Here is a 20,839-nt window from a genome sequence, read left to right on the forward strand (position 1 = left end):
TCAGCACAGCGTATCCGCGTATTCTCAATGTTTACACAGCACCGGACCAGACACGATCTAGATTGAATACGTGGACCCTGGCGGATTCCCGTTTCCCGGCGTTTCCAGGCGTTTTAATGTAAACGGACAGTGCATCCGCGAAGAAAATGAGACAGATACGGTCTAATGTAAACTTGGCCTTACTCTGGTGGTTTGATGAAAGAAAAGGCTTCCTTCTGTCACACGTTCCAAATAGTTTGTTGGTCTGTTCTGTGTAAGAGTAAGCTAATTAACCACAAAAACATAGCCTTTTAAACCCGTCTTTACCGATGGTGCCAATAATTATGGAGCCGACATCCATGCACACTCTCACACATGGCTGCATTCAGCGTCCTTATGCTAATTACAAACATAACTGCCTACACACAAGCTCCATACATGTGTACATCCCGAAAACTGTGATACAAAAGGGAGGACAGGTGAATACAAATGCCTCATTTGCTTCCCTTCCAACCACACACACACACACACACACACGACATATTTACACTAAGGCAGAGAATAATGAGTTTGACAGCATCCTGAGCAGATATGACACGAGTCAAGTTGTGAGCATGCTGGGATGCGTCACACAGATGAAAAATGCTCACAGAGCATGTTCTATTTCGTGCTGTCAGTGGGCACCACAGTGTCATCGCATAGTCCCAACGTTGTTGTGTATAAATAAGACCCGAATACGGAGACGTTATTTCGTTTTCTTGAACTAATTATAGCAAGGAAAAATAAGGGAGCAAAACTTTCCCTCACAAACCCTTCAAAAAGCTCATCTGGAGTTATTCCCTTTCTGGAGAGAAATAAAACAGAGAGAAACTACGATAAAGGGGAAAAAAAGGACATGAGGAGCTGGGGTTCAGCTGGTCTGGTGCCTGGAGCTCAGCTTCTGAACCATACGAGTGCAAAAGAGAGAGAAATGAAGACACACAGCACTGAAGACAGCCTGGGTTTGTACCCTGTCTCCTTTATCCTTCTTTCTCTTTCTCTACAGCACAGCTGCTGCTCTAACCCCTGAGCTTTACACCAGTTTAGTGACAGCTCACTTATGGGTCTTCTTATCAAACTGATCAAGTTGTATAAAAATCGGCTCATAAAATCAATATTTATTCAAGAACAAGAGCTCTGAAAAAAAAAAAAATTCATAATCCTCCATAAGGCATCTATGCAGAAAAAAAAAAAATCAAAGTCTGCAAAGCAGAAAACATCTCTGGTTTGACACTCGAATGCCAAACAGCTCTCCTACAGCTAATAAGTCTTATCTCACTGGAACGCGGAGCGCACAGCAGTGACGGCATATTCATTGTTATTTTACAGCTGCTGAATCAGATGGACCTTCATTTACTGAGGAATACGGTGGTGTAGTGGTTAGCATGGTTGCCTCACAGCAAGAAGGTTCCGGGTTCGAACCCAGCGGCCGGCGAGGGCCTTTCTGTGTGGAATTTGCATGTTCTCCCCGTGTCTGCGTGGGTTTCCTCCGGGTGCTCTGGTTTCCCCCACAGTCCAAAGACATGCAGTTAGGTTGATGTGGGGCGGCCTTGAGCGAGGTACCTGACCCCTGACTGCTCCCCGGGCGCTCTGGTGTGGCTGCCCACTGCTCTGAGTGTGTGTGTGTGTGTGTGTTTGTTCACTGCTTCAGGTGGGTAAATGCAGAGGATGAATTTCACTGTGCTTGAAGTGTGCATGTGACGAATAAAGGTTTCTTCTTCTTCTATACTGATTCCTCATCCTGGATAAACCATCATTAAGCTCTCCTTTCAGCTGCATATTAGATCTTCCTTCAAAAGAGATGCTATTAATCAAACCCCTTTGTCCTGCAGTGTTAGCAAGTGAGATAAAGTGTTGGCTGAAATTGGCCGGGGCATAGCTTTAATGGGCCTGCTGGCAGCATGTGGGGCCGTTCTACTCGAACACACATGGCCTGTGCTGTGGACCTGGAGCGAGGCGTGAAGGGAAAGGCCAATGTTTCGACACTCATCTCACTCTCTGCCTGCACTGCATCAATAATACCACAGGAGTGAGATTATTGCCTGGCACTCTTGGCTGCACACCAGTGGGAGTTTTCCTCCAGCAGCTGAGGCTGAATCACACTGAAGCTACTGTTTGGGTAAAAAAAAAAAAAAAAAGAGTGCAAGGTTTAAACTGGTTTAAATGAGATTGACAGACATCGGATAAAACTGACCATTAGATAACCTTTCTTTAGATATTTATCATAGTTTAATTTCAAGGACATAGAAAGGCAAAAAAAAAAAAGAGTACTGGGTGTTTCAAAAAATTTGATATCATCTCACATTCTAACAAGAAGACAGTCATCTATATCCCCTGCCCTATATACAGTGGTGCTTGAAAGTTTGCGAACCCTTTAGAATTTTCTATATTTCTGCATAAATATGACCTAAAACAACATCAGATTTTCACACAAAGTAGATAAAGAGAACCCAGTTAAACAAATGAGACAAAAATATTATACTTGATCATTTATTTATTGAGGAAAATGATCCAATATTACATATCTGTGAGTAGAAAAAGTATGTGAACCTTTGTGCAGCAATAGCTGCAACTAAACGTTTCCGGTAACTGTTGATCAGTCCTGCACACCGGCTTGGAGGAATTTTAGCTCATTCCTCCGTACAGAACAGCTTCAACTTGGTGGGTTTCCTCACATGAACTGCTCGCTTCAGGTCCTTACACAGCATTTCGATTGGATTAAGGTCAGGACTTTGACTTGGCCATTCCAAAACATGAACTTTATTCTTCTTTAACCATTCTTTGGTAGAACGACTTGTGTGCTTAGGGTCGTTGTCTTGCTGCATGACCCACCTTCTCTTGACATTCAGTTCATGGACAGATGTCCTGACATTTTCCTTTAGAATTTGCTGATATAATTCAGAATTCATTGTACCATCGGTGGTGCCAAGCCGTCCTGGCCCAGATGCAGCAAAACAGGCCCAAACCATGATACTACCACCACCATGTTTCACAGATGGGATAAGGTTCTTATGCTGGAATGCAGTGTTTTCCTTTCTCCAAACATAACGCTTCTCATTTAAACCAAAAAGTTCTATTTTGGTCTCATCCATCCACAAAACATTTTTCCAATAGATAGTTTTCACTCACATCACGGCATTCCGGGGAACGCCCCCCAGCCGCCATCTTGCGGGGCAAACAAAACGGACCATCGCCACTACCGGCTACGTTATCTCGGACGAATTTATGAAGTTATATCGTCAGTTTTCTAAAATAAAGATCAATGTCGGCAAAATCAAGCAAACAGAAGTATATAGATACATTAGACGACATCTCACGACAACAGTATGCAGCCAAACTGGCCTTGATTGGGGGAATTGACCCCTACGAAGTGGACAAAGATGCATTTTCAAGTGACTATGCAGGGCTGCCAAAGCCTGAAACTGCCAAAGCCTGCTCCAAAGCCTGAAACTGACTAAATCAAACTTTAAAGGCTGTCTGATATATACAACTTTATATATTCACAGCGCGCCTTTTGGCGGATGCCGCCTGAATCGCGCAGATCCGATTTTTTTTTTAGGGGGGGCGTTGGGAGTGTCTGATTGTAATTTCAAAGTAAATTCTGTATTAAAATTACTAAATAAGCAAATCCGTTACAGTCCATGTAACAGGAAGTATAAGGATGAGAAAAAAACAGTTTAAATCGCAAAGCTGCGCACATTTGCGCAATCCTGCACACCGCTCGGGCTGCGCAAATGTGCGCAGCTTCCCGATTTAAACTGTTTTTTTCTTATCCTTATACTTCCTGTTTCATGGACTGTAACAGATTTGCTTATTTAGTAATTTTAATACAGAATTTACTTTGAAATTACAATCAGACACTCCCAACGCCCCCCCCCTCCCCCCCAAAAAAACGGATCTGCGCGATTCAGGCGGCATCCGCCAAAAGGCACGCTGTTTGCACCCCAAACACACATTAAATCATACAGAATAGACCTAAAATGTTTTTCAAAAATGACCCTTGCGTGAGTGAAGTGACAAGTTTCAAATAGAAACGTGACAAACGAGCGATATTAAGTGTACATTACAATGTAAACGTACACTCAGCGGTTCCAGTTAGGCATTCTCCAGAGATTGTTCACATGATGTTTTGGTTTCCAAAAACAAACTTAAACACAAATGATTGTTTATTTAAACAACTTACCACTTATAAAATGATCGGAGCAGACTTTACTGTGTTTGGAAGGCTGATAATCCTTGCAGTTGATTCTCGCAAGCCATAGATTTCTCCTTTGTATGCTGAGTTTCTTTGTTTGCTCCTGTAGTGGGAATTCCATAAAAGCTCCGCTTGACTTCATCATTTGACCTATTACGACAGCCATGAATACAACAGGTGTGCACCATTGCTAGCTTTAAATAGTAGTAATGTAACTATAAATGTAAATAATATATAAATGAATGTAACTCGCGCGCTACAATGTGTGCTCAGTGACCCGTACGGTAAGCTAGCCCTCCAAGATGGCCGCCACCAGGGAATCCCCGACTCTGTGACATCATGTGAAAACTATCTATAGCCTTCTGGCTTGTCCACGTGATCTTTAGCAAACTGCAGATGAACAGCAATGTTCTTTTTGGAGATCAGTGGCTTTCTCCTTGCAACCCTGCCATGCACACCATTGTTGTTCATTGTTCTCCTGATGGTGGACTCATGAACATTAACATTAGCCAATGTGAGAGAGGCCTTCAGTTGCTTAGAAGTTACCCTGGGGTCCTTTGTGACCTCGCCGACTATTACACGTCTTGCTCTTGGAGTGATCTTTGTTGGTCGACCACTCCTGGGGAGGGTAACAATGGTCTTGAATTTCCTCCATTTGTACACAGTCTGTCTGACTGTGGATTGGTGGAGTCCAAACTCTTTAGAGATGGTTTTGTAACCTTTTCCAGCCTGATGAGCATCAACAACGCTTTTTCTGAGGTCCTCAGAAATCTCCTTTGTTCGTGCCATGATACACTTCCACAAACGTGTGTTGTGAAGATCAGACTTTGATAGATCCCTGTTCTTTAAATAAAACAGGGTGCCCACTCACACCTGATTGTCATCCCATTGATTGAAAACACCTGACTCTAATTTCACCTTCAAATTAACTGCTAATCCTAGAGGTTCACATACTTTTGCCACTCACAAATATGTAATATTGGATCATTTTCCTCAATAAATAAATGACCCAAGTATAATATTTTTGTCTCCTTTGTTTAACTGGGTTCTCTTTATCTACTTTTCGGACTTGTGTGAAAATCTGATGATGTTTTAGGTCATATTTATGCAGAAATATAGAAAATTCTAAAGGGTTCACAAACTTTCAAGTACCACTGTAGCAGCTATATACCAAGTTTCATGATGCAGGAACCCAACCCTACCTCTTTACACTGACCTCAGCAGCCTATGGCATAAGCCCGCCGGACCTTTGGTCCAGGTGAACTAAAAATTAAAATTTCTCACATTTCTTAGTATCAAAAGGCACATATACATTACTTAATCAACACATATACCAACTTTCAAGAACATACCACTCAGTTTTCAAGTTCTGCTCCGGAAACAAAACCTACCCTGAAGACTAACCTGAGAGACTAAGTCTGAAATTGTTTCCATGGAAACATGAAAAATTAAAATTTCTCAAATTTCTTCGTATGAAAAGGCACATCTACATCACCTTGTTAACATGTATACCAAGTTTCAAATCCATATCATGAATAGTTTTGGATATATGCTCCGGAAACGAACATTGCTCTTAGAAACTAAGTCAAAATCTATTTTTTGATATAAAAATTTGAAAAATACTTTGTTTAAAAAATCCAAAATAGCAAAAGGCATGAATTCACATGTTGCTTGATATGTATACAAAGTTTCATGAAGATATCTTCAGTAGTTCAAAGGTATGGCCCGGAAACGAAAACGTGACCGGACGGACGGAACCTGTTTCTATATCCCCCGCCGAACTTCGTTTGGGTGGGGGATAACAACTTTGCCAATTCTCGTTCAATTGACCTCAAATTTTAACAGCATGTGTGGAAACAGGTCAAAATTTTATGTTTAATGTTTTTTGTTTTTATAATTTTAGGTACAGAAATGCCATTCACTGGAAAAGGAAAGGCATTTTGTGTGTTAGAGTATGCTCGAACACAGTCGAGCAAGACTGCAGCATGCATTTATGAGAGAATTCTCTAAAAATACACCAACTGCAATGCAGATTTGGACATGACACAAAACGTTCAAAGAGGAAGGCTGTCTGTGCAGGACAAAAGGATCTGGACGCCCACCAGCACCGGAAGAGACGGTCGAGCGGGTTCACGAATATTGAAAATTTGTGAAATCGTTCATGGAATCCATATACCTTTGAATTTCTCATTCAAATTTTGAGAAATAAATCTTATATTGCTCAACATTAATCCGGTTCAGTTTCATTTGCCTAGAATATGTAGTCTCATCTCATCTCATCATCTCTAGCCACTTTATCCTGTTCTACAGGGTCGCAGGCAAGCTGGAGCCTATCCCAGCTGACTACGGGCGAAAGGCGGGGTACACCCTGGACAAGTCGCCAGGTCATCACAGGGCTGACACAGAGACACAGACAACCATTCACACTCACATTCACACCTACGGTCAATTTAGAGTCACCAGTTAACCTAACCTGCATGTCTTTGGACTGTGAGGGAAACCGGAGCACCCGGAGGAAACCCACGCAGACACGGGGACAACATGCAAACTCCGCACAGAAAGGCCCTCGCCGGCCACGGGGCTCGAACCCGGACCTTCTCGCTGTGAGGCGACAGCGCTAACCACTACACCACCGTGCCGCCCTAGAGTATGTAGTTTCTGGGATATTTACATCTCAAATAATATCAAATTTTTTTGAAACACCCTGTACATATCTACCATTAGGCTTTAAGACATTTTGTGCAATTCATTTACTCGTATCTATTAACCCAGTGAGAGAACAGCACTCCGTCATGAGCACTAAGGCAGGATCGATCATTAAGCTGGCATGGACAATTTTTATATGCCCTATGCCCCATGAGCGAGAGTATTTGCAGCAGCATTATTCTTCTTTTTGTGAGTCACTTGGGACCCATGTTACGACTACAGGAAAACTGTGTTGACTCACTGTGCAACACTAATGTAAATTAAAATAAGAGATGAAGAACTACCCAACATGGATCCATACATCATCTCACATGGAGGCAATGTTTCACATCGAGGCTGAAATTAAACTAAGTACTCGGGCTGCTCACAGACGATTGGGTGCTAAATCAGAGGTAATTAGCTCGAAGCCATAAACTGACTTGCTTACCTAGAAGTATGACAAAATGAGGTCTTTTTTTAAAACTCCATTCCTGTCACCTGTCTTCGGCACAAATGTGTTTTGCTCATCTCACACATCACAAGCGTCCTTTTTTCTTTACATTTCTTCTCAGGCATTGATTCCCACAGTGAAAATGGCTTATTTGTTTCAGCAACGGCTCAATCTGAGGAACAAGCTCTTATATTGGGCTTTACCTTTCTGCTCGGCACCCTGATGTTCAACATACACTTGGAAAATTTCAGAAGGTTCAATCAAAACCCTTCCACCACAGTCTAGTCAAAAAAGAGAAAGGGGATGGAAAAAAAAAAAAAGTGTTCATGATCCAGTGTTTTGTTTCTGTGTGTAATCTCCAGCACTGACCAATGGGCTGGTTTATCTTGCAAGAATGTGTCCTCTAAGTGCGTGAGCTGCTTCTTAAACAGCAGCTCAATGCAACAGCTCTGTCACACATGGCTCTGGTGTTTTATACACCCACAGTGCTCCATCACGTCTGCCAAGAGCCTGATGTCATGCTGCATAGCACTTGCATATCTGATTCCACAGGCAGCTCGACTGTGCATTTATGTTAACACTGAGCGTCCCGAGTCTTCTGGAGGACGGAACAAAAGAGGGCCAAAGCCCAGACAAGTTTGAGGGTTTATTTATTTTTTGGCGTCTCTGAGCCTGAACTTTCAGTACGGAGGTAGATTTGAAGAGGTCATGTGTATGAACTACCTTGCACCACGGCTCGTTTGAACCTAGAAGAACAGAGACACTTCAGGAGATTTAGTGCTCCTGCTGTGTCCAAGACTTTCACTTTTTTCAGAGAGGATAAAACTCAGTTCCGATACACTACCTGTAAAGCTCATCTCCTTCACTGGGTTTTTTTTATATCTCCACTGAGAAGCAGCCTCATAACTTTCAGGCACTAAGAAAATGCTATGAATATTTGAATCTTTTGATTCACTATACCAGCATGTTCTAGTTATTAGGTAGCTGTGGATGTGCTCTTGACCCAGGACGTTATGACAAAAATGTATTTAAAATGCGACGGCATGGTGGTGTAGTGGTTAGCACTGTCGCCTCACAGCAAGAAGGTCCTGGGTTTGAGCCCAGCGGCTGATGAGGACCTTTCTGTGTGGAGTTTGCATGTTCTCCCAGTGTCTGTGTGGGTTTCCTTTGGGTACTCCGGTTTCCCCCACTTGCCCAAAGGCATGCAGGTTAGGCTCATTGGTGGCTCTAAATTGACCGTGAGTGTGAATGGTTGTTTGTGTCTATGTGTCAGCCCTGCGATGACCTGGCGACTTGTCCATGGTGTACCCTGCCTCTAGCCCATAGTTAGCTGGGATAGGCTCCAGCTTGCCTGCGACCCTGTTGGACAGGATAAGCAGCTACAGATAATCTCATCTCATCTCATTATCTCTAGCCGCTTTATCCTTCTACAGGGTCGCAGGCAAGCTGAAGCCTATCCCAGCTGACTACGGGCGAAAGGCGGGGTACACCCTGGACAAGTCGCCAGGTCATCACAGGGCTGACACTTAGACACAGACAACCATTCACACTCACATTCACACCTACGGTCAATTTAGAGTCACCAGTTAACCTAACCTGCATGTCTTTGGACTGTGGGGGAAACCGGAGCACCCGGAGGAAACCCACGCGGACACAGGGAGAACATGCAAACTCCGCACAGAAAGGCCCTCGCCAGCCACGGGGCTCGAACCCGGACCTTCTTGCTGTGAGGCGACAGCGCTAACCACTACACCACTGTGCCGCCAGCTACAGATAATGGATGTATTTAAAATGTTTTGCCTTTGTGTACATAATAAGCAATATGAACAATATTTGCAGAGCTATGTGCACAGCTGTAAACACATAAAATATATTGGAATGGAACACAGACTAACATCATCTTTCGTATAATCTTAGATCAAAATGGACAATCGTGAACCTAATTTCAGTATATCTCACATATTATGACAGTGTTTTAGGGCCACTATTGAAAGTCATAATGTCTGATATTGCAAGAAAAAATGTCACAATATTTCAAGAAGTAATATTAGGAGAGGAAAGAAAAGCTGCAATATTTCGAGAATAAAGTCATAATACTATGACAAAATGGCAAATATCAAGTAATTGAGGGTGGCATGGTGGTGTTGTGGTGAGCACTGTTGCCTCACAGCAAGAAGGTTCTGGGTTCGAGCCCAGCGGCCGACGGGAGCCTTTCTGTGCGGAGTTTGCATGTTCTCCCCGTGTCTGTGTGGGTTTCCTCCGGGTGCTCCGGTTTCCCCCACAGTCCAAAGACATGCGAGTTAGGTTAACACAGTGTGGCCTTGGGCTGAAGTGCCCTTGAGCAAGGCACCTCACCCCCAACTGCTCCCTGGGCGCTGTTAGCATGGCTGCCCACTGCTCTGGGTATGTGCGTGTGTTCACTGCTTCAGATGGGTTAAATGCAGAGAAATTCCCAGGTGTACATTTGATGAATAATATTGTTCTTCTTCTTAATATTTGTGTTTGGACAGTGAGGATTTGGGGAAGTCGTTCCCTGTGTCCAAAATCACTCACTCGTTCACTACTCCCTATATAGGGAATTAGTATATAGAGGACTATATAGTGAGCTCATTGGTAAAATGAAAAAATGATTTCGGACACTAGTCCGTCGCGCTGGTATTTACGTAATTACTGTCGCACAATTAAAACGTGCCAGATCAACCGGCTGGCGGGTTTTCAAAATAATACATACATATTTTTGTGATAAATCCATACTGAGTGCATTTCCCACATTAATCAATACAAAGTACCTGCATCTTTCAGTTCTTTTAAATCAAGGCTGAATATTTTCTTCTTTGCCACTGCCTTTTATTAAATCAAATTTGAGACTTTTAATTTGATTTCTTTCAGTGCGACCGCAGCGCATGATGGGCTATATTGCTTTGGTTAGGGACCATCAGTTGTACACTACTTTTCGTGATGCATTGTGGAATATTTTGAGTGCACTATATAGGGTGTAAATAATCCTCACAAAGGTTTCGGACAGCACTACAAAATGGTGTCCCCACTATATAGTGTCCTATATAGTGAGTAGGGAGCGATTTCGTACACAGGGATTGTCTCTTATGCTGAAGGAGAAATCACAGGCAGTGGTCGGCTTCAAGGCTGTTGGTGGTTATATCCATGTGCCATTCAATGAGGGATCAAAACTACATAGTGTCACAGGAGACAAAGAGAATGATAATCAAAATGTTCAGTCCTGAAGGGGTGGAACTCCAGCATGCTCAGTGTCAAGCCCTCAACACGTTATGGCACACAGACTCATAAAATAAACCTAAATCTCCTGGCAGGGCAATATTACATAACATACTGGCGTATGATTGCTGTACGTCAGTGTTATATCGGTCTGTATCTTTTCAATAATAAAGTCCAACTTTATTAAATCCTCTGATGTACATTTTTCATAGTATTATGACTCTATTCTCAAAACACTGTGACTTTTATCTAGTAGCATCAGTTATTATGCCTTTTATTTCCTCAAAATAACTTTATTCTATGGTTGGTTCTTTATATAAATGTTGGTTTGCATAAAATGCACACGTTTATTATTTTTAATCGATTTTACATTTTTATTTTTAGTGGTCAACAGTCAAAGAATTTACCAAAGCATTCGTCTCTATATAAAGACTGACCTGTACTCGGTTGGTCGGATCCATCTTGATCCATTTGATGACCGTCTCATAGACGAGCTCCTCAGCCTTGGTGTTGAGGCTATCGTTGGACAGGTAGCTGATCAGGTCTTCTTTAGAGATGCTGAGGATCTCGTCCTGGCTAGCCACGTCTGGGAAGTTCTGCAGGGCAAATGCCTTGGCCATGTTGTGCAGCTCTGTGCAACACATCGCTTCAGCCATGGCCAGGACCCCGAGGCAGTTCCCTGCTGTCAGCTGCTTCTCTGAAAAGCACAAAGGAGAGAGAAACAGCGACCAGCGCCCACATCCATAAAAGATCACAAGGCTTTGAGTAGAAAGGCAGCAAAGCTATCTGAGTTGTGTATCTGTGAAACTCAGATGGAATTCTGTGGCTCAAAGCACTTCTTGGACGAACACTGGGGCAAATCGATCGAGTGCAGGACACCCAGCAGGGCTGGCATCCCACGGATTAGCACTGGCAGGTAAAGTACTTACTGGTGCCCTAACGCTAGAGAGGAGCCAAATAAGGGGTCAAAAACGTGTCATAAGTGCCAGGCATCCTGAAATTGTGAAGTCTCTACGCCTGTGACTGGAGAGACCTTGAACTACTAGCAAGAATGTTCAGCTGTCTGTCGAGCAAAAGTGTGAAGCTGAATTGAATACTGTCAAATCAATTTTAATCTTAGGCTACTTTTACATGAACACTAGGCAAAAGCCACTGACTTGTGTTGAGAATCAGAGGTGGACAAAGTACCCAACTTCATTACTTAAAGGAGATATGCAGAACCTTTATTTTAAAATAAATTTCTGAGTGGATAGTATCTCCATCCTTGACTCTTGTATGCTGCATAAATGGGAATAAAACATATATATTTTTTGAGAGTTAAAATCGACCGCAAAGTTGGCATTCGAGCTGCCCTGCTGAGCCAGCTAGCCCTGAGTGCGTGACGTCACAGCGGTAACCGGTTTTAAGGCCAAGGCCTTTGACAGCTATAGACCAAAGCCAGACTCGGCAGGCGAGAGTTGCAATGGCCTCTTCGTTCGGATTTATTGGAGATTCTTCGGATTCCTCAGATAGTAATACATCTGACCGTGCTAGTCCTGAAATTGGAGTGTGTGTACATGCTACTGCTATACATGTAGAACCATATTGGTTCAAACCATCGGAAAGTGAATCCGATAGTAACACATTGGCCACGGAGGCCTCCGCCTTACGAAATAAAGCCAGAGAACAAAGCCATCTAGAGAATTGGATGGAATTGAACCGACAGTCTCATGTGACTCTCATTAAAACAGGATAGGTGTTATAACTTATGCAACATACATGTACATGCATGCATTTTCACTGATAAAACCTAAAAGGCTAATTAAATAATCAGATGAACTGAGACAATCACATTCTGAAGCAAATTAAATAATCTTATACCGGTAACTTAAACACACAATACAAGTTACATGTATTAATCTAAATGCAGGTAAACAACGAGTGTTGTTGTTGTTATGTAACCAAACGAGAGCTGCATCTTACCCGTCTGTGTTCTCGCTTCTTGAAGGCCGATCTTGTGGCCAATTGTTTTGAAACAATCTGACTTTCAGTTCTTCATTCAGGTCTTCATTCCTTTGCTTCTTCCACATAAGGGCGAGATATTGCTGCTGAGGCAAGCATATCCAGCGGAGAAATCTGACGACTGGGCCACTCATTCTCCATTTTATCCATACTGAGTACTCCACCATTACTGCTCGGCTCACACTCTGGGAGAACCGGTGCAACTGAATTTACTTTTCTTTTCTTGTAGTTTTCTTTTCCTTTAACTGTTGGTACTGCATCCTCTTTCAATATGGGCTTATAGCCAACACTCCTCAACAGATCAAAGGTTTCGTACGAGTCTTCAGTAAAATGTGCCAGTGAATTTCTCGCAAAACGCGTCCAAATATTTGCAGTTTGAACATTCTTGGGCCATAAATGCAACATAAATCCACCTTCTGTCGTGTTGCTGCACCTGCCAGCAACACAGCTACATGGCATGGCGATAAATTAGCTCAAAATGGAGGATCGAAGTTGCAGTCAGCTCAGTGTTTTAGTATAGCGAAAATAGCGATGAGACCGATAGCCTTCCTGCTGTGATGTCACAGATGTCAAGGTCATTCACTCAGACCACTACCTGTATGAATCATTTTAATCGTAAAAATTACTATCTTAGATTTATTGTTAACGCTTAAACTATTCCTGTGCAATTCTTGAGGTCTCAAGGCATTTATAAACAAAAAGTGAGGCCATGGTTCTGCGTATCTCCTTTAAGTCAAAGTACAGATCCCACTGATCAAATGTTACTCCGATACAAGTGAAAGTTGTACAGTCAAAATTTACTTACATTAAAGTACTGAAGTACTTTCTTTTAAAAATACTTAAGTATTAAAAGTACATTTTCTGTCAATGCATTGTTGTATTATTGCCACAACGCTTACAAAACCTAATGCCTCTGAAGCAACCGACTGGATTTACAAAATGAACGCATGCTGTGCCATCATGATGGTTTAACGTTAAGCTAGATAGTCAGTGAAACTCCACCTAACATGCCAGCAAACTCTTTTCAAACTCAAAATCATATTGGGTAGCTAACGTTACTAGAAAAGAAAGATTTCTACATTCTGTTTATTTGGCAAGATTATGCTAAAACATATTTCTGAAAGGACTTCAGATAAGTTAACGTTATTCATGTTAGCGTAACTCCATTTTTTATGCTAACTAACGGCGTCCAAGTTAACTAGCTACGTGTTAATGTTAGCCGTGGACAAGGCTACGGCAACTTAGAAAGTCATTTGACTAACCAGACTGCATAGCTATTGCAACATTATAGCTAGCTCTAAAAGCACAGACAACTTCGTTGCAAGCTTTCTCTTGGAATAAAACGTTTATATACTTCAATATGCTTCTGCAGGTTGGACGGCGAGTTTTTATAGGCTGTGATGTGGTTCATTTTCGGCAAACAAAGAAAACATTTAAAATGAAGCGAATCTTTAATCCTTTCAGAAAACTGAAACGAGTTGTAGGTATAGCGTGCATTCTCCCGAAGAACCGCCTCCTTTCATTCTGCCATCAACTGACCGTGTTCAAATAATACTGTTGAGAAATAATTGAACTTGATTTTATACAGTCTATGGACGTGATGTGACCCTAGTGATTAAACCAATCACGTTTTAGAAAAGAAAAGAAAAAAACATCCACTTTCAAAGCTGCTTCATAGTCATGAGTAACGAGGACCTTGATAGAAATGTAGTGGAGTGAAAAGTACAATATTTGTCTTTCAAATGTAGTGAAGTTAAAGTCAGAAGTTGCCAAAAATAAAGAGTCAAGTAAAGTACAGATACTCAAAAAGGGTACTTAAGCATAGTACTCAAGTAAACGTACAGTACTTCATTACTGTCCACCTTTGTTGAGAATTAAAAATGAACTATAAAATGGTGTAGTGGTTTGCGGCATGGCGGTGCAGTAGTTAGCAGTGTCTCCTCACAGCAAGAAGGTTCTGGGTTCAAACCTTGCAGCTGACCCAGGGTCTTTCTTTGTGGAGTTCGCGTGTTCTCCTGGTGGCTGCGTGGGTTTCCTCACTCAGTCCAAAGACGTGTGGAGGAAGTCACCTGGCTACTGTGAATGTCTGTCTGTCTCTCTGTTTAAGTCCTGCCATAGACTTGCAACCTGTTCAGGGTGTACCCCGCCTCTCACCCAAAGTCAATATTAGGAGATGCAGACAACGTTTGGCAAAACATTTAAAAATGAATTATTTTTATTCGAATTAAAAAATCCATTTCTGAGCGATTTTTTTTCTGATTTTCACGGTCATGTGGGACATCATTTAGTTTGTGCAGGATATAGAAGAAGTAATCATTTTTGGGACTGAGACATGAAAATCAGCGTCAATGGGATGCATGAGGTCACAGATGCCCATGATTGGCTAGTGTCACTGGGATTGATGGAGAGAGAGAGAGAGAAAGGGATAGGGGAATAGGGAGATAGGGGGAGTCACCCCTCCCTCCCTGAAAGTACAGCCAAATTTACTCTCTTGGGCTCTCGGCTATGGATGGCTGAGGCAACATCAAGATTTGAACTCGCATTCTAAGGATGACGGGGCAAACGCTCTATTACTCGCAAGCCCTCATTGAGTTGATAGTGGACCGGACTTTGTTTGAGAAGGCTATAATTAAGCACACCGCAGCTCTTTACATTGGGAAATATTTCTGACAATCTCACTGCTTTTTCAGGACAAGAGCTTAAAGGAACAGTCCACCGTATTTCCATAATGAAATATGCTCTTATCTGAACTGAGACGAGCTGCTCCGTACCTCTCCGAGCTTTGCGCGACCTCCCAGTTAGTCAGACGCAGTCAGACGCGCTGTCACTCCTGTTAGCAATGTAGCTAGGCTCAGCATGGCCAACGGTATTTTTTGGGGCTGTAGTTAGATGTGACCAAACTCTTCCGCGTTTTTCCTGTTTACATAGGTTTATATGACCAGTGATATGAAACAAGTTCAGTTACACAAATTGAAACGTAGCGATTTTCTATGCTATGGAAAGTCCGCACTATAATGACAGGCGTACTAACACCTTCTGCGCGCTTCGGCAGCGCATTGATACGGAACTCAGATATCAATGCGCTGCCGAAGCGCGCAGAAGGTGTTAGTACGCCTGTCATTATAGTGCGGACTTTCCATAGCATAGAAAATCGCTACGTTTCAATTTGTGTAACTGAACTTGTTTCATATCACTGGTCATATAAACCTATGTAAACAGGAAAAACACGGAAGAGTTTGGTCGCATCTAACTACAGCCCCAAAAAATACCATTGGCCATGCTGAACCTAGCTACATTGCTAACAGGAGTGACAGCGCGTCTGACTGCGTCTGACTGACTGGGAGGTCGCGCAAAGCTCGGATAGGTACGGAGCAGCTCGTCTCAATTCAGATAAGAGCATATTTCATTATGGAAATACGGTGGACTGTTCCTTTAAAGTGCACAGCTGGATTGGGCTGTAACAGAAGCAGAGGCTATAAAAACTGGGTTAAGTATTCCCAGATCTGAATCCATTTGAGATGGTGTGGCCTGGAACATGTTTACCTAATACTATTAAATGACTGTCACAAATGTGTTTCTGTTTAAAGCAGACTAATTAATAATTGTATCATTCACTGGTTTCACCCTTGGACACATTCCTGGCCAGTGTCTGTTAGTGACCTCCAACAGGGTGGCACGGTGGTGTAGTGATTAGCACTGTTGCCTCAAAGCAAGAAGGTTTGGGGTTTGAGCCCAGTGGCCGACGGGGGCCTTTCTGTGTGGATTTTGCATGTTCTCCCCGTGTCTGTGTGGATTTCCTCCGGGTGCTCCAGTTTCCCCCACAGTCCAAAGACATGCAGTTAGGTTAACATGGGGCTTGAAGTGCCCTTGACCTAACCCCCAACTGCTCCCCGGGTGCTGTAGCATTGCTGCCCACTGCTCTGGGTATGTGTGTGTGCTCACTGCTCACTCATGTGCATGTTCACTGCTTCAGATGGGTTAAATGCAGAGGACGATTTTCACTCTGCTTGAGTGTGCATGTGACAAATAAAGGCTTCTTCTGTGTCTTCTTTAGAAGATCTAACTAATGAAAGTCTATTTGCCCGCTGAAGCCCAGGTGACAGAACAGATCGACGTTTTTGAAATCAATAAAAAAAGACTGAACAATTTAAAACACTTCTTTATGCAAAATACTCTACTCTAGCACTGCCACCATTTTGTTCAGAGCCTAAATGGGATGTTCTAATACGGCTAATAAATGGAGGTCCTTCAATTTATTAGCCCTGCCACTTGCCGAAAGTCAGCTGGGATTGGCTCCCACTTCACCCACAACCCTGATGGATAAGCTGTATAGATACTGGATGGATGGATCTGGAAATCTGATGTTTTATTAACATTCTTCTTCTCCAATCAGGCGATAGCATGTCCGCTGTCTGTGGTCACCTGCAGCTGACTACATTTTGTGATTTTAAAAGATGAACACAACTCCTCCCTGTCAGAGGTGGACAGTAACAAAGTACATTTACTTGAGTACTGTACTTAAGTAACGGTGGTGTAGTGGTTAGCACGGTCGCCTCACAGCAAGAAGGTTCCGGGTTCGAACCCAGCAGCCGGCGAGGGCCTTTTTGTGTAGAGTTTGCATGTTCTCCCCGTGTGTGCATGGGTTTCCAACCGGGTGCTCTGGTTTCCCCCACAATCTAAAGACATGCAGTTAGGTTGACGTGGGGCGGCCTTGGGCTGAGGTGCCCTTGAGCAAGGTACCTGACCCCTGACTGCTCCCCGGGCGCTTTGGTGTGGCTGCCCACTGCTCTGGGTGTGTGTGCATGTGTTCACTGCTTCAGATGGGTTAAATGCAGAGGATGAATTTCACTGTGCTTGAAGTGTGCATGTGACAAATAAAAGTTTTAAAAAAAAGTACACTTTTTGAGTATCTGTACTTTACTTGAGTATTATATCTCATCTCATTATCTTTAGCCGCTTTATCCTGTTCTACAGGGTCGCAGGCAAGCTGGAGCCTATCCCAGCTGACTACGGGCGAAAGGCGGGGTACACCCTGGACAAGTCGCCAGGTCATCACAGGGCTGACACATAGACACAGACAACCATTCACACTCACATTCACACCTACGGTCAATTTAGAGTCACCAGTTAACCTAACCTGCATGTCTTTGGACTGTGGGGGAAACCGGAGCACCCGGAGGAAACCCACGCTGACAACATGCAAACTCTGCACAGAAAGGCCCTCGCCGGCCCCGGGGCTCAAACCCAGGACCTTCTTGCTGTGAGGCGACAGCACTAACCACTACACCACCGTGCCGCCTGAGTATTATATATATTTTTTTAAACTTATGACTTTAACTTCACTACATCTGAAAAACAAATATCGTACTTTTCACTCCACTACATTTCTATTCAGGTCCTCGTTACTCGTTACTATGAAGCAGCTTTGAAAGTGGATGTTTTTTCTTTTCTAAAACACGACTGATTTTTTCGCAGGCGACACTGAGACAACCTATCAGTCATCACTAGGGTCATTTCACATCCACAGACTGTATAAAATCAAGTTCACTGATTTCTCAGCAGCATTATTTAACTCGATCAGTTGATGGCAGAATGGAAGGAGGCGGTTCTTCTGGAGAATGCACGGACCCGTGGCCATACCTAGAACCCATGTTTCGGTTTTCTGAAAGGATTAGATTCGTTTCGTTTTAAATGTTTGCTTTGTTTGCCTAAAATGAACCACATCACAGCCTACAAAAACTCGCCGTCCAACCTGCGGAAGCATATTGAAGTATATAAATGCTTTATTTCAAGAGAAAGCTTGCAATGAAGTTGTCTGTGCTTTTAGAGCTAGCGATAACGTTGCAATAGCTATGCAGTCTGGTTAGTCAAATGACTTTCTGTGGATTTGCCCGCCAAGTTGCCGTAATCTTGTCCACGGCTAATGTTTACACATAGCTAGTTAACTTGGACACTGTCAGTTAGCATGTAAAAACGGAGTTACGCTAACACGAATAACATTAACTTATCTGAAGTCCTTTCAGAAATATGTTTTAGCATAATCTTGCCAAATAAACAGAATGTAGAAGTCTTTCTTTTCTAGTAACGTTAGCTACCCAATATGATTTTGAGTTTGAAAAGAGTTTGCCAGCATGACAGGTGGAACTTCACTAACTAGCTAGCTTAATGTTAAACCACCATGATGCATAGCATGCATTGATTTTGTGAATTCACAAAATAGTCCAGTCGGTTGCTTCAAAGGCATTAGGTATTATAAGTGTTGTGTCAATAATACAACGATACGTTGACAGAAAATGTGCTTTTAATACTTAAGTATTTTTAAAAGCAAGTACTTTAACTTAAGTCAAAAATTTGACTGGACAACTTTCACTTGTATCGGAGTAACATTTGACCAGTGGGATCTGTACTTTGACTTCAGTAATTAAGTCGGGTACTTTGTCCACCTCTGACACACACACATGCACACACAAGACCTGTAAGATGGACAGTATTGTACTAGTCAGTCACAACAAATTATTGGAATTTTTTGTTTTGATGTCAGATGATGGTCTTGCATTTTTTTTGTCTTGCTTAAAGCAGTGTTGCTGTTGGGCAGTTATTAAGCTGGAGGTGTGGACCTGGGTTTTAAGCAGGTTGGATTGTCGTTTTTATTTTCTGAGCAAGCTGTATTTACAGCTATTCCACTGTCTTCCTGATTGACATACACATACATGCGTGCACACACTGCCAGAGCTGGGTCAGAACACTACCATGCTGCTTTGTGGTGGTGGGGAGGAGTGTTACAATAAAAACAAAAAAACACCCCACAATGGTTCTTTTTCGGTTCAGTTGTGTTTCATTTTGTAACGTTCTACCAGGCGTTTATTCTACAGGTTCCACAAGCTAGTCAGTAAATCCAGTCGGTTGTTTCAAAGGCATTAGGTATTGTAAGCATTGTGGCAATAATACAACAATGCGTTGACAGAAAATGCACTTTTAATACTTAAGTATTTTTAAAAGCAAGTACTTCAGTACTTTAATTTAAGTAAAAATTTGACTGGACAACTTTCACTTGTATCGGAGTAACATTTGACCAGTGGGATCTGTACTTTGACTTAGGCCCTGTCCACACGGCAACGGATTCAGGTGAATCCGATACAATTGTTTATCGTTTCGGCCTGGCGTCCACACGGCACCGGCGTTTTGGGTGCCCCAAAACGCAATCTTTTGAGAACGGGTTCCAGAGTGGAAAGATCTGGCAACGTTGCCGTTGCGAAGTTGTCTGGATGAGTAGAACGGATTTGTTTACGATGACGTCACAACCACATGACTGTGAGTGCTTCACGCCGGGTAGAAGTGTAACGAACTCGATGCGAATTGTCAACAAATCCTATAACTTGGTTCATGAAACGCGCTTACAAAATATTTTCACTGTGAATATTTATTGTGTAATGGTGCAAAGTGTGAGAGAGAGAGAGAGAGAGAGAGAGAGAGAGAATAGTCCTTAGGGCAGAGTCAATCCCGCCAGCAAAAATAGGGAAAAAAAGGAGCGATCTCACCTCTTCAGATGTTGGTTTAAGTCCTACAATACATTCCTCAAAAAGGGCGCAGAAGAACAAATTAATCCATCAACGTGTAGCATTCAATTTATTCTGGACCATTAAAGACGCCGCCTTCCATGTAGAATCATACGTCATCCTCGCCGCCATATTGGATGGGTCAAAGTGGAGAATAAAGATGCCTCATTCATGTGCTGCGTTTAACTGTACCAACAGGTTTACCGTCCAAACGAGATCACATGGGATTACCTTTCACACGCGAGACTGGAAAAATACTTTTCATTGTATTTGGTCATTATAATGTAATTTTACGAACAGATTTTTCTGACTTTGTGGCTAATATGAAGTCTCGCGCATAATAGTTTATGCGCATGCGTCCTTACTTCTTCTATTGTTCTGGTGTCTCCGAAGGGACCGTCTTACAGCGCCCCTAGAGGTCTGGCATGTGTATTGCATCGTTTTCAGTGAGCGTTGCGTTGCCATATGGACCTGATATTTTACTGATCGTTGCCCATATGGACGCAATATTTTTTTAAATAACATCTCGTTGCCGTTGTCGTGTGGATGTAGCCTTAAGTAATGAAGTTGGGTACTTTGTCCACATCTGCTCCCTATACACTACCTAGCGTTATGTCAAATGTAAATGCGCCTGAAAACGGTGTGCATTTTCTGTGACCACATCTGTAATATTACAAAAGCAGAGCTTGTGGTGTTTGG

The 20,839-nt window shown here is 42.7% G+C and overlaps 1 protein-coding gene across 3 annotated transcripts in view; it reads right to left on the reverse strand.

Moving 5' to 3' along the window:
• The window catches only part of LOC132883759 (kelch-like protein 29), a 493,942-nt gene that overhangs the window by 76,038 nt on the left and 397,065 nt on the right, over window positions 1-20,839 (reverse strand). For all 3 annotated transcript variants that reach the window (XM_060917753.1, XM_060917752.1, XM_060917751.1), the window contains one exon: window positions 11,021-11,280. In XM_060917753.1, the coding sequence (XP_060773736.1) occupies window positions 11,021-11,280 (260 nt within the window). The remainder of the gene's footprint in view (window positions 1-11,020; window positions 11,281-20,839) is intronic.

The sequence above is a fragment of the Neoarius graeffei genome, chromosome 3 (genome assembly GCF_027579695.1).
Source record: "Neoarius graeffei isolate fNeoGra1 chromosome 3, fNeoGra1.pri, whole genome shotgun sequence".
In the NCBI taxonomy this organism is placed as follows: domain Eukaryota; kingdom Metazoa; phylum Chordata; class Actinopteri; order Siluriformes; family Ariidae; genus Neoarius; species Neoarius graeffei.